This window comes from Dipodomys merriami, unplaced genomic scaffold (genome assembly GCF_024711535.1).
Source record: "Dipodomys merriami isolate MVZ:Mamm:240054 unplaced genomic scaffold, mDipMer1.0.p SCAF_4, whole genome shotgun sequence".
NCBI lineage: Eukaryota > Metazoa > Chordata > Mammalia > Rodentia > Heteromyidae > Dipodomys > Dipodomys merriami.
Genome location: NW_027205603.1, coordinates 94,797,076 through 94,811,719, shown reverse-complemented (window position 1 = coordinate 94,811,719; position 14,644 = coordinate 94,797,076). Strand labels below are relative to the sequence as shown.

General features: G+C 58.3%; 1 protein-coding gene across 1 annotated transcript in view; it reads left to right on the top strand.

Moving 5' to 3' along the window:
• The first annotated feature begins 4,083 nt into the window (after nt 1-4,083).
• Nucleotides 4,084-14,644, top strand: part of LOC138806055 (zinc finger CCCH domain-containing protein 3-like) — a 78,145-nt gene continuing 67,584 nt past the window's right edge. Inside the window, exons 1-3 of the mRNA XM_069991533.1 lie at nt 4,084-4,163; nt 5,554-6,841; nt 8,122-8,318. Of these exons, the coding sequence (XP_069847634.1) occupies nt 4,118-4,163; nt 5,554-6,841; nt 8,122-8,318 (1,531 nt within the window). The 5' untranslated portion in view covers nt 4,084-4,117. The remainder of the gene's footprint in view (nt 4,164-5,553; nt 6,842-8,121; nt 8,319-14,644) is intronic.

Genomic DNA, 14,644 nt, shown 5'->3' with positions numbered 1-14,644 from the left:
ATGACAGGCGTGAGCCACCGGCGCCTGGCTGGAAGATGAGATTCTTCCCATGCACCCACTCCAGCCCCAAGTCTGCTGCAAACACTCCATCCTGGAGGAAATGAGACCAAGGTTATCTGAGAAGGAGGGTCTCCAGAGAACAACGGCACTGTCGGGGAAGCTCTCAGGGGCAAAGGGGGAGACGGCCCTCGGTGGGCTGCTTGGATGCAAGTCCCTTGCCTCAGAGCCCTGAGGCCGGAGCCGGTGGCCACTGTGGGTGGAGGCGGTGGAGGCGCCTTCGCTGTCTGCCCGAGTATCTGGTCTACAATGTGAAAGATGAGATCTGCAAGGGAATTGTGTGTGTCAGGTGTACAAGGCATGAAGTCTGTGTAGACAAGGAATCTCTCCTGTGGCTCTTGGGGAGTCCCTGAGGAATAGGTTTGTCTTAGGAAGGCATAAGCTCTTAGCTGGTTCTGACTTTGCCAAAAAGGATTTCATCTGTGGATCAGCAACATCAACCTGCTGCCCAGAGGCCATGGCCTGGTGTCTCAGGCCGTGCAGTAGGCCGGGAGGGTGGTGGTCTCAGAGGCCATGCAGGGGGCCGGGAGGGTGGTGGTCTCAGAGGCAGGGAGGGTGGTGGTCTCAGAGGCCGTGCAGGGGGCCGGGAGGGTGGTGGTCTCAGGCCATGCAGGGGGCCGGGAGGGTGGTGGTCTCAGAGGCCGTGCAGGGGGCCGGGAGGGTGGTGGTCTCAGAGGCCGTGCAGGGGGCCGGGAGGGATGCAGATGTCTGGGCAGTTCTATCCCACTCACTTCTGTTGTTCTCCATCCAGGATGGAGAAAAAGGGGGGGAGGGCATCTGGGGTGCATGGGCTGGCAGCCTGTGGCCAGGGTGCTAGAACCAGCCTGCATTCTAATTGAACTGGCCCAAATGCCTGCTACTCTGTCAGATCCCTCCTCTCCAAAGCAGGCAGGACACCTGACAGCTGTGACAATTAAATGTAATGGCTGGGCGTGTGGTTTAGTGGTAAAGTGCTTGCCTAGTATGAGCAAAATTCTGGATTCCATGCCCAGTGGTGTAAAAATAAAACAAACAGAAGCATGTTAACACACTGCGAAGGACTAAAAGATGACCCTTTTTTGGTATTCACAAACAATAAGGTCCTTGATGTTTTTGTGCAGAAGTTCTTACATATGCTTTATTTCTTTTCTCAGTGGAAATTCCTAAACATGAAATGCTCAAAAAATATTCGCGGGGCTGGAAGGGTGGCTCTAGTTGCCTCATGCTGCCTAGTAGCACAAGGCCCTGAGTTCCAATTCCAAAAACAAATGGTACATATTCACAATCTGAAAGTTCTAGTAAGATTCTTCCCTGCCTTGTTTCTGAAGGTGGGCTGCCAGTTTGACGGATGTCAGAGTTGTTTTACTGGGGCTTAAACTGAGTTTTGCAATCACTTGATTCCTGGTTCAAGGATGGTTCCCTACTTCTGGCTTTTTTCTTTTTGCTTATGTGGTGCTGAGGAATCGAACCCAGGGCCTCAGGCACGCAAGGCAAGTGCTCTACCACTGAGCCACCTTCCCAGCCCAGGATGGCCCCTTACTACTTGAGCCATTTCTCTAGCCCAGCTTTTTAAAATTTTATTTTAGTTTTTTGTTTTTTATTGTGAAAATACTGTACAGAGGGGTTACAGTTACATGAGTAAGGTAACGAGTACATTTCCTATCGAGCATTGTTACCTCCTTCTTTGTTTTTCCCCTACCATCCCTTCCCTCCCCACCTCCTCATTTCCTCCCCCCCTCCCCCCCTAAGTTGTAAGGTTTGTTTTCAACATAGTGTCTTGTACATCTAGCCCAGCTTTTTGCTGGTTATTTTGGAAACAGTATCACATTTTTCTACCTAGGTTAACTGAGATTTAAAGGATCCTGTATAGCTACGATTACAGGCAACAGCTGCCAGTGCCCAGCTCAGGTGTCCAGAATTTCAAGTGTAACTGCCAAGATCGGCACCTGCGAGTTAACTACAAATGAACTATACAACTTATGGGTGGGACTGAGGAGAAGGAGCCAGGCTGTTCAAAAAGAAATGTACTCATGACCTGACTTACACAGCTGTAAAGAAATGTACTCATGACCTGACTTACACAGCTGTGAAGTCTCTGTATATCAGTTAGAATAATTTAAGAAAATACAAGAAAAGTAAAAATAAAAATGCTGAGTCCTCAAAAAAAAGCATGACATTTAGCCCAGCTGGGTGGGCTGTCCACCGTGCAGATGGAGACACCACGATCCCACCTGTTTGGGTGGTCCCTGGTGGAACTTCAGGGCCAGCACCTGCTGTGATTTTTTTTTTTTTTGGTCGGCTGAGGGGCTTGAACTCTGGGCCTGGGCGCTGTCCCTCAGCTCTTCAGCTCAAGGTGAGCGCTCTACCACTTGAGCCACAGCGCCACTTCCGGTTTTCTGGTGGTTTATTAGAGATAGGAGTCTCACGGTCTCTCCTGCCCGGGCTGGCTTTGAACCGCGATCCTCAGATCTCAGCCTCCTGAGTAGCTAGGATTACAGGCGTGAGCCACCAGCGCCCGGCTCTGCTGTGATATTTTTATGTTGTTGTCCAAAACCAGGAAAATTAAGATACTTTTTGTGTTGTCGGTCGTGGGGCCTCAGCTCTTCAGCTCAAGGCTAGTGCTCTACTACTTGAGCCACAGCACCACTGCTGGCCTTTTCTGCTTATGTGGTGCTGAGGAATCGAACCCAAGGCCTTATGCATGCAAGGCAAATGCTCTACTACTGAGCCACCTTTCCAGCCCCCAAATTAGGTTATTTGTTCACACCTGTAGTTGTGGGGGATAGGGAAGGAAGGGATTGTAGGGGAAAAACAAAGGAGAAGGTAACAATGCTTGATAGGAAATGTACTCATTACCTTACTCATGTAACTCTAACTCCTCTGTATAGTATTTTTACAATAAAAAAGTGTATTAAAAATCACATTCACTCACATCAGTATTACACAACCATGGCCAAACCCACAAACCTTGCCCTTTCAGCAAGTGTCTCGGGCTCTCCTGCCACCTCAGTCATGGAGCTCAGAAATGAAGGCTTGCTTCATCGAGTGAGCTTTAGTGCTAGATCTATGGATCAGTCACAAATCAAGCCCAAACTGAATGGTGTAAAACCTTTACTGTGTTCCTGGGGATGTAGCTGCAGAGCCTTCAAGGCCCTGGGATGATCCCCAGAGGGCTTCACCGCTGCCACACACGCACACAGGGGCTGTGTAGTACAGCATGGGGTGCTGAGCCATCTTGTTTAAACGTGCGTGAACATTTGGGTTGCTCCCATTCGCTGCTGTTTACGAGTGTGAACCGGGCTTTCCCTTTGTTGGGGCGTACACCTGCTCGCCGACTGCAGGGTGGTACCGTCATTGCCGAACTGCCTGGGAATCCTCCGGGGCGGAGCCTCCCCCGCCGGCGCTCTACGCTTACGCCACGCCTCCATCCCACTTTGGTTAGTTCTTTTTTGTCGGTCGTGGGCTTGAACTCGGGGCCTGGGCGCTGTCCCCGCGCTCTTCACAGCGCCACTTCCGGTTTTCTAGTGGTTAACTGGAGATAAGTCTCACGGCTTTCCTGCCCGGGCTGGCTCTGAACCGCGATCCTCAGGTCTCGGCCTCCTGAGGAGCTGGGATGACCGGCTGAGCCACGGCGCCCGGCACTGACGTTAGTTCTGACTCCAGTCTCCAGCGCAAGCCCGTCTTCCTAGACTTCACAGGTCCCTGAACGTCTCCGACTGTCTCTTCGGAGGCAGGCGCGTCCACGGGGTTTTCCGGGTCCGGGACGCCGCAGGCGAACCCGGTCTCCGCAGCGGGGGCTGCGCAGCCGCCGGCGCGCGTCGCCCGGAGAGAGCCGCTACTGCGGGGCCACCACTTCCGGGGGCCACCACTTCCGGGCGACGTCTTCTGACGTCACCGCCGCCGCTCGTTCTGCGCACGCGCGCCACCGCGTTGCCGGGGCGACGCGCGGCCCCGCAGCCCGCGTCTGTGGGAAGCGGTTCGGGCGCCGCCCCGGCTCTCGGCTGTTGCAGCCCCGCCTGCTGGGGGCCGTCGCGCAGTAATGACGTCGCGGGAGCCCGGCCCGGCGCTGCGGACTCCGGAGATGGAGGAGAAGGAGCAGCTGCGGCGGCAGATCCGCCTGCTGCAGGGTGAGGCGGCCGCGGCCCGGGCGCGGGGACGCCGCCCGTCCCCCGCCCTCCCTCCGCCGCCGGCTCTCCCGGCCGCGTCCGTGCCGCTCTCGCTCGCGGCCGCCCGGCCGTGGGCTCCGGCGGGCGTCGGGGCGGCCGGGTGGAGTGGGGCCCGCGGCGTCTGGGGCCCGGCCGGACCCGGGCTCCGGTGGCGACCCCGTCGGCTTTCGGGAGGGGCCGGCGGGCGGGCGGTGCGTCCGCGGGCGCCGGTCCTCGCTCGGCGACGGCGGGGCCCGGCCGGTGCGACCCCGCCGGCCCCGGCGGGCAGTCTCCTCCGACCCCCGGCCGACTCCGGGCTCCGCTTCCCGCTAGTAGTTTTGGGCGCTAAGGACGAGGCAGAAATCCTTGGGAAGTTATTTCCACCGAGAGAAGACTCGGGGACCTGGGACGCGCGCGCGGAGAGCCCCGGGCCCCCGGCCCCGCGGGGTCCTGCCTGCTTACCGGCGTGGAGGCCGGCGCCCGAGGCGCCCCTGTGGGGATGTCAGGCCCCTCCTCTTCTCTTCTGTAGGAGGTGGTGTCATGCCTGGCGTTTCGCCAGCCTGTGTGTAAATTCTTTCTTCTTCGCCACGTGCCAAGTGCCATGGGCGTCAGTTCGTTACACTCGGTGGCGAGTACTGAGGTTCAGTTCTGTGTCCCTCCCAGCAGTGGGCAAGGTAGAAAGGCTCTGTGGCCCACTTGTTCCTCTTGCTCAGACATCACTGGTCTGTGCCTATGGTGTGATACTTGCCCTCGAAGCATTGTGGGCCCAGTACATCCCCAGGTAGAAACTGTCATACCGCAGGGCTGCATCTTCAGGAAAAGCAGAAATAGGATTGGAGTAGGAAGGATGGGGAAAAGGTATCTGGAATCGACAGGCCAAGGGTTTGGGCTGACCTGTCAGTGGTTCCTAGGACTGGAGGCTGCTCTCTGAAGCAAGCAGGGCTCGTGTAGATGCTAGGGTCTGGGTGGGGGTGTCTTGCCAGCTGATGCTCTTCCAGAGGGTTCCTTCAATAGCAGTTGCTGTGTGTGTGCGCGCACGCACGTGAGCGCATACTGTTGCTTAAACTCAGGGTTTTGAGTTTGCTAAGCCAGCGCTCTATCAGTTGTTCCTCAGTCTTGAAGTTAGGGCCGGGATGCTGCCCCTGAGTTTTTTTGTTCAAGCTACACTCTACACACAGATGGGTTTTTGGTGGTTAATTGGAGATAAGAGTCTCAATTTCTTGCCCAGGCTGGCTTCAAATAGAAATCCTCCGATTTTTAGCCTCCTGAATATCAGGTAGGATTACAAGTGTGAGGTAGTGGTGCCTGACTGATTATTGTTATTTTGATTTATACCTTCTGGTTAATGGCACCTGCGATTATGTCTTTTCAGGTCTAATCGATGACTACAAAAACCTCCATGGCAATGTCCCTGCCCCGGGCACCTCAGCGGCCTCCCGGTGGCAACCACCCACTTATCACAGTGGCAGAGCCTTTGGCGCCCGCTATCGTTCAGGTCGGAGGGCCTTCTCCTCCCACAATGGGCCTTCATGGCGCAAGAAATACTCTCTTGTGAACCGGCCCCCTAGAACATCTGACACAGCTGGTGACCATCCTGTGTCCACCCTGCTTGGAGCTGGAGGAAACCAAGGCCCTGACCCCCAGCAGTATGTCTTTGAGAGACAGGTCCAGCTCAATCCAGATCAGAACATGATCATCAAAATCAAGCCACCATCGAAGTCCAGCTCCATGGGTGCTCCAGGAGCCCAGCGGGGCTCTTTGGAAGAGTATTGTGACCTGTCCTGGAGTGACCAAAGACCCCAAGAAGGTGAAGGTGAGCCCCCTGGTGGGCAGCTGCCGACCTCAAGGCCAGGAAAAGCCAGGGGAAGCTACAGTGCAGAGGAACCTCTTCTGGTCTGCCAGAAGGAGCCTGGCAAGAACCGGATAGTGAGGTCTGTGGGCAGCAGGAGTGGCAGTCCCCCGGAGCCCCGGCGGACAGTCAGCGAGAGTGAACTTTCTGTCAAAGGCCATTTCCCATCCTCCACGCTGGCCCACAGGGCAGCTCCTGCCACTGCCGCCGGCAGCTGCGCCATGCGCTCTCTTGATGAGCGGGGAGAGAATTCCAGCCTCCCAGACGAGCCAGCCCCCTCAGGCTCAGTGGGGAGCCTGACAAGACCAGTTTCAGGGGCCAGGCAGGCCCGGGAGGCCTCTCTGCTTGGATCTGGTAGAAGCAACAAGTTCCGGAAAAACAACTACAAATGGGTGGCTGCCTCAGCGAAGAGCCCCAGGGCCACTCGGCGGTCTCTCAGTCCCAGGACAACGGCGGACAGTACGAGCAGGGCTCCCTCTGGTATGGCTGGAAAAGCCGAAAAGCTGCAAGCCAAAGCTGACCCAGAGGCCAGGTCCCGGAAGCTGGCTGTGTCCTCCAAGCCCGGGGCCTCCCATAGCAAGTACAAGTGGAAGGCCTCCAGCCCCTCTGCCACCGCCTCCTCCTCCTTCTGCTGGCAGCCAGAGGGTGGCAGCAAGGACCACACCACCCAGCTTTCCCCAGTCCCATCGAGATCTCCATCAGAAGACAGATCAGCAGGGGGAGCTGGGAGCCTGAAGCCTCTCTTTGGAGATGGCTCGGCATACAAAGTGAAGAGCCGCACTAAGATCATCCGGAGGCGGGGCAGTGCCAGGTGTGCATCTCCATGGCTGTGATGCCCTGTGGGCGTGGGGTGGGCAGGAGCTGCTAAGGTCACTGCCCTGGCGAATGCTCCCGCCTCTGTCTGTGTGCCTCCGTCTGCTGCCCGCCTGGGAGGACAGGAAGGAGCACAGTGACCCTCCCCAGCGCCGCTGGCGGGTTGAGCTAGAAACTTCCGTTATGGTTCACATTTGTAGCAGGAGCGAGGTTAGAGGTACTGTTGTTTTTTTAAAGGTGGTTAAACTGGAGCTCATGGTGGCTTAGAGGCCTGCTCGGGATTCTGGCCGGGCAAGCTGAGGACCCGGGCAGGGCCTTGCTGCAGGGCCGCCCTTCCTCTTGCTGTGGAGAGGCCAGGTCTCGGGCAGTTTTCCTTCTTGGCCTGTGGAGTTAAGGACAGGCGTGCTGGTCCAGACATGGAGGAGCAGCCTGGTGGGTCTTCCCAGCGTGCATCAGGAGGGGGCGGGACTGCCCAGGGCTGCCTGGGCTTTCCTGCACTGCGCTTGGCTCTAGGAGACCCGGCCTTGGGCATCCCACCCTGCTCGGGGGGAAGTTTGCTCTAGTTGTGCTGTGGTGGCCAGTTGTGGTTGGGGCTGGTGCGCTGCGGTCTCCAGGGCTTTCCAGATTTCGGGCTCTGTAGCTACCTTGGAAGAATGCTGGGGTGGCTGGGGGTCACCCTCAGAGCAAGCAGAGTGGTATATCCCAACCTGTGTGGTGGCCAGGTGCTCAGTCCCTCGCTGCCGTAGGAGGGCATGCCACTTTCCTCGCTCTCCACGCCAAGGTTGTGGGTAGCATCGTAGCCCCAGGTTTGGTCATTGCTGAAGGTAGGGCGGCAGCTGCCCTTGCCGGCTGAAGCCCAGCTTCTCCTGCTGTCCTGAGCTGGCCCATTCCCCGGCTGCGAGAGGCCACTTTGCTCTGATAGTGGTGGGGAGCTGGGGAAACAGGCCTGCAGGTGTGGTGCCAGCCCCCTCTCGGGGGCCACACCATCTCCTCCTCTAGCCCGGTGCAGAGGCTCACAGGGATTGGGGAAATAAGAGTGTAGACCCACTGGGAGGGACCCCTCTCCTTGGCTGTCCCTGGGGACAGCAGTGGCTTGCACTGGCTGCAGTGCCGCTGGGATTGCACCCCAGCCCAGCTGTGGAGAGAAAGGAGCTGCAGCCAGCTGACATTGCCGGCAGGATGGGGTTGGGCCCTGCAGGGCCCCGGCTGGCCTCTGGTTGCATTCCCACGCCCTGACCCTCGGGCCTCTTGGTAGCGGCATGTGTTTTGTCTCCATAGCCTTCCTGGGGACAAGAAGAACACCCCCTCGCTTGCCACCACCACCAGGAGCCATTTCAATCTGCGACGGAGACAGGTCCTCCGGGGGAAGACCAGCCCTGTTCTGAAGAAGACCCCCAACAAGGGCCTGTTGCAGGTCACCAAGCACCGGCTGTGCCGCTTGCCGCAGAGCCGGGACCACCTCTCCACCAAGGAAGGTATGCCAGGACGGCTCCCACAGTCTGGAAATGGCCGGCTTGACCCGCTCAGAACTGTGTTTACTGTCTTCTCTGGTCAGAGGGCTCTGGCCCCAGAGGGCTCTGTTGGGCAGCAGGTGGCTGGACTGATGGGTGCAGGCAGAGGCCATATATATTGTCCCATACGTTGGTGGAAGCTGGGTGGCTAGGAAGGTGACTGGTGGCCTCTTCTGTGGCCACTCCTCAGTATGTATCACTGTATGTATCCCACCTTTGGGGGGTGTTGAGGATGGTGGCACCCAGTGCTTCTAGCCCCTCGAGGGCTCCTATCCTGAGCCGGCCTGGGGCCGCAGGACTCCTCTTCCTGTCCTAGGCCGGTCTGTGGGAATTCAGTGGCACTCACCTGAGTGGCCGGACACTTACCTGACGCCCGAGAGCCTGCAGATACGGGTGTGCATGGTCCCTGGTGGCCTGTGCCCCGCCGGCAGGAGCCGGCGCCGGAGCCTGCCCAGGATGGTGTGTTGGGGGATGGCCCTCGTCTGGTGTCGCTGCGGAGAGTGGTTTGTCTGGTGCGTCCAGTCCTGTGGGTCTCCTTGCTCTCCCTTGGCATGCCTGGGCACATGTGGGCAGGTGGAGAGGGACTAGCAGGCCTGGATTTGGACAGTCCTAAGTGGGCGTCGACATTGGCGACTGTGTGCTGGGGGGTGGCGTGTGGGGACTGTTGCTGGGGACAAGACTATCTGGAGAAGACTTAGAGAGGAGCAGCTCTGAGCAGAGCCAAGAGCCTGTATGGGTTTGGCCACAGGAAAGGGGTGTGGAGCCTGGGCAGAGAGCTGGAGGGGCTCTGCAGCTGTGCTTGTGGCCAAGAAGGTGTGAGGAAGTGAGGCTGGAGGTACTGGCTGCCAGGCCACGGGTCTGGCTGTGTGCAGGGGCCAGTGTAGTCTTCCTATGAGACGGAGTATGGGATGCGGAGCAGGGGCCTGGGGTCTGTGGTGAGGGAATGCAGACAGAAGGCTGAGCTGAACAGTGGATCTGTGCCCTGTGGCCAAGGACAGGTGGAGGAGGTCTCTGGCTGCGAATGGCAGAGGTGAGGGCCTGCTGGTGAGGCTGGCAGGGTGAACAGAGAGCTGTGGAGGCCGCTGCTGGATTCTCCCGAGGCTGGCCTGTGTCCTCTGTCGGCCCAGGGCAGGGTGGGGTGCCGGCTGGCTCCCACGGTAGCCCTGAGCCCACAGAGAGCAGCCAGGCAGGCAGCAAGGGGTCCTGACACCACATCTGCCTGCGGGCACTGCATGGCCTTGGGTTGGCTGCCAACCGGGGTGGAAGGAAGGCCTCATAGCCATATGTTGTCCAAGGCCGGCGAAGTGGAGGGGCCAGTGGTGGGCACTAGGGTGTAAGGAGACATGTAAGGAAGAGGGGTTGGCTGTGGTTCTCGGAGGGGCTGGGCCTGTCACTGTTCGGAAGTGTCAGGTGGCAGTAGTGTTGGACCGTGAGTGCCCAGCAGGCCGGAGCAGGCAGCGAATCGGGAGGGCCTGTGCACGAGGTGGTGCTGCTATGGCAAGGCGTGGCCCTTACCCTGCAGCAGGTGGGTGCCTGTGGGAGGTGTGTGAGGCTGTGCCTGTAAAGTCCTCAGGCAGAGCTCCGGGCAGGCAGGGGCCGGGGCAGCCTGGCTGGGGACAAGAAATTCCCTGTACAAGGCTCCATCCTCCCTGCTTGCCCAAGAGCTGAGGCCTGTGAGTCCTGGGTCCTAGTTGGGCTGCTGTGGGTTTGGGGCTGGGATGTGCCAGGGTGCCAAAGTTCTGCCTCCAGGAGGGAGTGGCCTCCGAACACGGGTGGCCGCTAGGTGGTAAGGCTGCCCCTTCATCTATCTGGCTGCAGGGAGCCTTCTCTTACCCCGTGGTTTTGCAGAACATACTTATCTTCAGGTCTAACTCTCCTTTTGGAAGGGTCATCCGTTCCTAGGTATCCAGGGAGGAACCTGGCTGCCAAGTGAGCTCCAGGCTGGGGAGGGCGGGAAAGGGAAGGTAGCCTTGGCCCCTGTGGGACAGCCTCAGTCCTGCTGTTTGGCCCCGCTTCCAGCAGAGGGCACCCTTGTTCCTCTTATTCCTGCATCCACCTTTTTCTGGTAATTGATTGCCTAATTTCCTCTTTATGTGAAAGAAAGCAGATATCTAGTAATTTGCAGCAATAACCTGCTAATGCTGGGCCAGTATCGAAACTCCCCTGTTCATTTCAAGTGGCAGATAAAACACTAATACATAATTATCCTTGCAAATTGGATTGTTTTAAATAACCAAAAGGCTACGGCCAGGAGAAAGCGATCCCATCTCCTCCGAGTTACTCTTGCAGCGTAATTGCCGCGTTCAATCAATTTCCCTGGCATTAGAAATTCCATCACAATCAACATTAAGCTTTATTCATTGTGATGGCTAAGAGCCGGGCCATTTCTCCTCTTTTTCTTAACTGGCAAAATTAATCAGGGAAAAGATTTTAAACATTTACCCGTGCGAAAGAGGTCAGCCCTGCCACTATATTGCTCAGCAGATAAGGGGGCTAATAAAAAGAAAATTGAATTACTAATGATCGCCAGGAACAGAGTATATAAAACCTGGCCATTGCCAGTTCAGGGGAAGGAGAATCAATTTTCTTGGGACAAGGTGCGCTCATTTTTTATTTTGGCGCATATTATCAGCAATTTAATTTGAGAGCACATAAACAGGAGGAAACAGTTAGGGAATAATGAGCCTGGAGGTGTAAAGTGCCGCAGGATATATGCTGTACACAATTTATTTGGCACAACAGATAATCGCTTTAATTGAATTCAAAACTGCATTGTTCAGCAGCCATGGGCTGCTCCCGCCTGGGAACTCAGAGTGCGGGAAAGTTCCCGCCCGAAGCTGCCTTTCCTCCTGTCTAAGGCCCGGCCCGCCAGAGAGTGCTCTGGGGAGAGTCTTCCACCTGGAGTCAGACTTCGGCCGAGGAGCGGGCTGGGGGACCCTTGTGGGTCCTCTCCCTGTTGTGCTGGTGTGTCTTCTCCCCCTTGGGATGGAGGATTGATGGAGGAGGGAGGGCGGGAGGCTGTGCACCCCCGGAGTCTGTCCCCCGTGGAATGAGGCTGGAGCAGGCTTGTGAGCAGCAGAGATGGAGCCTGTAAGGCTCTCAAAAATGGGGTCCCACTTTCTGTCCATGTAATGCCAATGGTCAGCAGTCACAGCGTGACAGCTGCCTGTGGCATTCAGCTCCGGCCTCGTCCCAGGTCCAGTGTGATGCCCACCCCCCAGTCACCACGCTGTGTCCCCGGCCCAGTGCTGAGGTGACGGGCCAGCTCTGCCCAGCTGCGTGCCAGTGCTGTGCCGCGCCCATCAGGCCCACTCTGTGCCGCTGCGCTCGCCCCAAAGCCCCGTTTCCTAGTCAGCAGTCTCCTTGGGAGTGTCTGCTGCCCAGTGCTGGCAGGTCAGCTCCCAGACAGCCTTGGGACGGGAGGCCCCGCGCTTCACCTGCGCAGGCTAAGGGATGTGTGGCTGTTGCCCATCCCCGTGGTAAACCGGGTCCTGCTTGGGAAGTGGCCTTCTGAGAAACGTGGTCATGGGGCCGGGAAGGTGGCTCAGGGGTAGAGCGCTGGCCCTGCATGCACGAAGCCTGGGGTTCAGTTCCTCAGCCCCACATACACAGAAAAGCGGGAGTGGTGCTGTGGCTCTAGTGGTAGAGCGCTTGCTTTGAGCAAAAGGAAGCTCAAGAACAGTGTCCAGGCCCTGAGTTCAAGTGCCAGAATGGCAGACACACACACACGCACACACACACAGTTGTTATTTTGTGTGTGTGTTGGTACTGGGACTTGTACTCGGCCTCTTGTTCTTACTTGGCCCTTCTCACTCAGAGCTGGCACTCTGCTGCTCTACCACTGGAGCCATACCTGTTTTCCCGCTTTTTGCTGGTTAACTGGAGATAAGAGTCTCACAGACTTTGTGCCGAGGCTGGCTCTTCTAAAGTAGATCCTCAGATCTCAGCCTCCTAAGCGGCTAGGATGACAGGTGTGAGCCATTGGGGCCTGGCTAGGGTCCTCCTTTTAGCCATTCAGAGGTTGTGGGGACGTTGCCCTGTTTTTTGGCAGCCCTCCCCCTTCTCCTGCAGAGGGCCCGGCCAGCCCTGGGGGTGGGGGTGCCTCCTCGGCCTCCTGAGGGGGGGGGCAGCGCAGGAGGCGGCCTCAGGCATGGGGGTCTAGCTGGTGCTCCTCCTCCAGCCAAGCTTCGCCCTGAGTGCTCACAGGTGTGCTGGGCACCTGGCACGCGCCGGCCCTTGTGCCTCTCTGTCCTCCATCAGCCCCTCCCATCTTGTGGAAGCCTGTGACTTCCTAGGCCCACCGTCTCTCTGGCCAGGCCTGGCCCTTAAAGTCCTGCTTCTCTCTGAGGGCCTCACCTCTCTGGCCAGATTACCCTGGCCCACCCTCTAAAGGCCCCGCCCCTCTCTGCCAGGCTCCGAAGACCCTTGATTAGGCCCCGCCCCTCTCTGCCAGGCCCCTCCTCTCCTTGATTAGACCCTGCCCCTCTCTGCCAGGCCCCTCCTCTCCTTGATTAGGCTCGCCCCTCTCTGCCAGGCCCCTCCTCTCCCTGATTAAGGCCCTGCCTTCCTGGGCCCCACTTGTGGCAGAGCTGTGTGCTTGTCCACTTGTTAGTGCTGTTCCTCTGCGCGGCCACTCTTCTGTCAGGTGTTGGCTTGTTGCCCTGTTCAGGTCTGTTGGGTGTCTGTGGTCAGCCTCCCTGCTTCTCTCTTCTCGGGTTACCTTCAGGCTGCCCCTCACACCTTGGACAGTCCTACGTACTGCCTCATCTCCTCTTCCCCCTCTTCTTAAAAAGGGTTTGAACTCGGCCTTGTACTTGCCTGGCTAGCTTGCTTGTCTGGAGCTCTACCACTTGATTCTTAACCCTTATCCCCCACTGTTTGCTTTTTGTTTTTTTCTTTCTGTCAGTCATGGGGCCTGAACTCTGGGTCTGGGCGCTGTCCCTCAGCTCTTCAGCTCAAGGTTAGAGCTCTACCACTTGAGCCACAGCACCACTTCTGGCTTTTTCTGCTTATGTGGTGCTGAGAAATTGAACTCAGGGCTTCATTTGTGCAAGGCAAGCGTTCTCCCACTGAGCCACCTTCCCAGCCCTTGCTGTTTTTTTGAGATGGAGTCTCACAGGCTTCAAACTGCCACTGAGCCACTGGTGCCTGCCTGCCTGCTCCCCTCTCTTCCTCCCTCCCTTCCTTCTTTTCTTCCATCTGATAGTACTGGGGTTTGAACTCAGGGCCACCATTTGCTATGCAGGCACTGTACCACTTGAGCCATGCCTCTAGCCCCTGCCTTATTTTTGCTGTGTCTCGCGCACGTGTACTCTTGTATTAGGAAGGTATGGTGGTGAGGGCTCTGTCCCACCCCTGGTATCTGTCTGATCCTGGCACACCCATGTGAGCCTCTCAGTGCCAGACAGCAGCGTCCCACTGCCCACTGGAGGAGGGCCCGCGGGGCAGGGCACGCACAGAGTGTGCTGCAGTTCTGTCTCCACGAGTGGTAAGAGCCAGTCCCGGGCTTCACCACAGAGCTCCTGATGGTGCAAGCTGCACTGTGCCAGGAGCCTGGCCCTGTCTGACTTCTGTGGTGGCCCGTGCGTGGGCGGTGCATGGGGGGGGCACCGCTCACCCAGGAGGCTTGAGGCCGCACACGGTCCAGGATGGTTAGCGTGTCAGCAAGTGGCCTAGGAAGAGAAGAGGCTGAGAGCTGGCCTTCCAGCTGGGATGTTGCTCCTGCTCCTTGCCAGGTGGGCACAGTGGGCAGAACGCCCCCTTCCCGCCCTGGGCTGTAGGTGACAGGCCACTGTGTCTCACCCCGTGTCAGTCACCAGGGGCCTTGGGATGGCTGGTTGCTGAGGGGCGCCAGCCAGGTGCGCCTGAGCTCAGCCTTGGGGCCAGTCCTCTGGCAGGTCCTGTGCTGGACAGCTTCCTGGGAGCTCGCTGCCGGTGCGGCGCCGCACGTGCTCACCGCCCAGGCCGGTGGTGCAGAGGCTCAGGAGTGCCGCCTGGCGAGACTCACCGTCCCTGCCTGGGGCAGGCATGGGCTCTCGGCAGGGGCGCGTGCAGTCCTGCGGGATGGGAGGTGGCCGCGCCTGGTCCTGAGGCGCCGTGGGCAGTGTGCTGACAGGAGAGGCTCGGGCTGGATGCCACCCTTTCCGGTTGGGCGCCTGGTGTGGGGCCTGAGCCTGGCTGGAGGGTGGGCACGCAGCAGCCCTGCCCTCCAGGCTCGGCACCGGGAACTACGCCCTGTGTTCACTTCTTACCTGTCAGGGTTGGGTCTGGACTTGGTGCGCAGGTGGAGC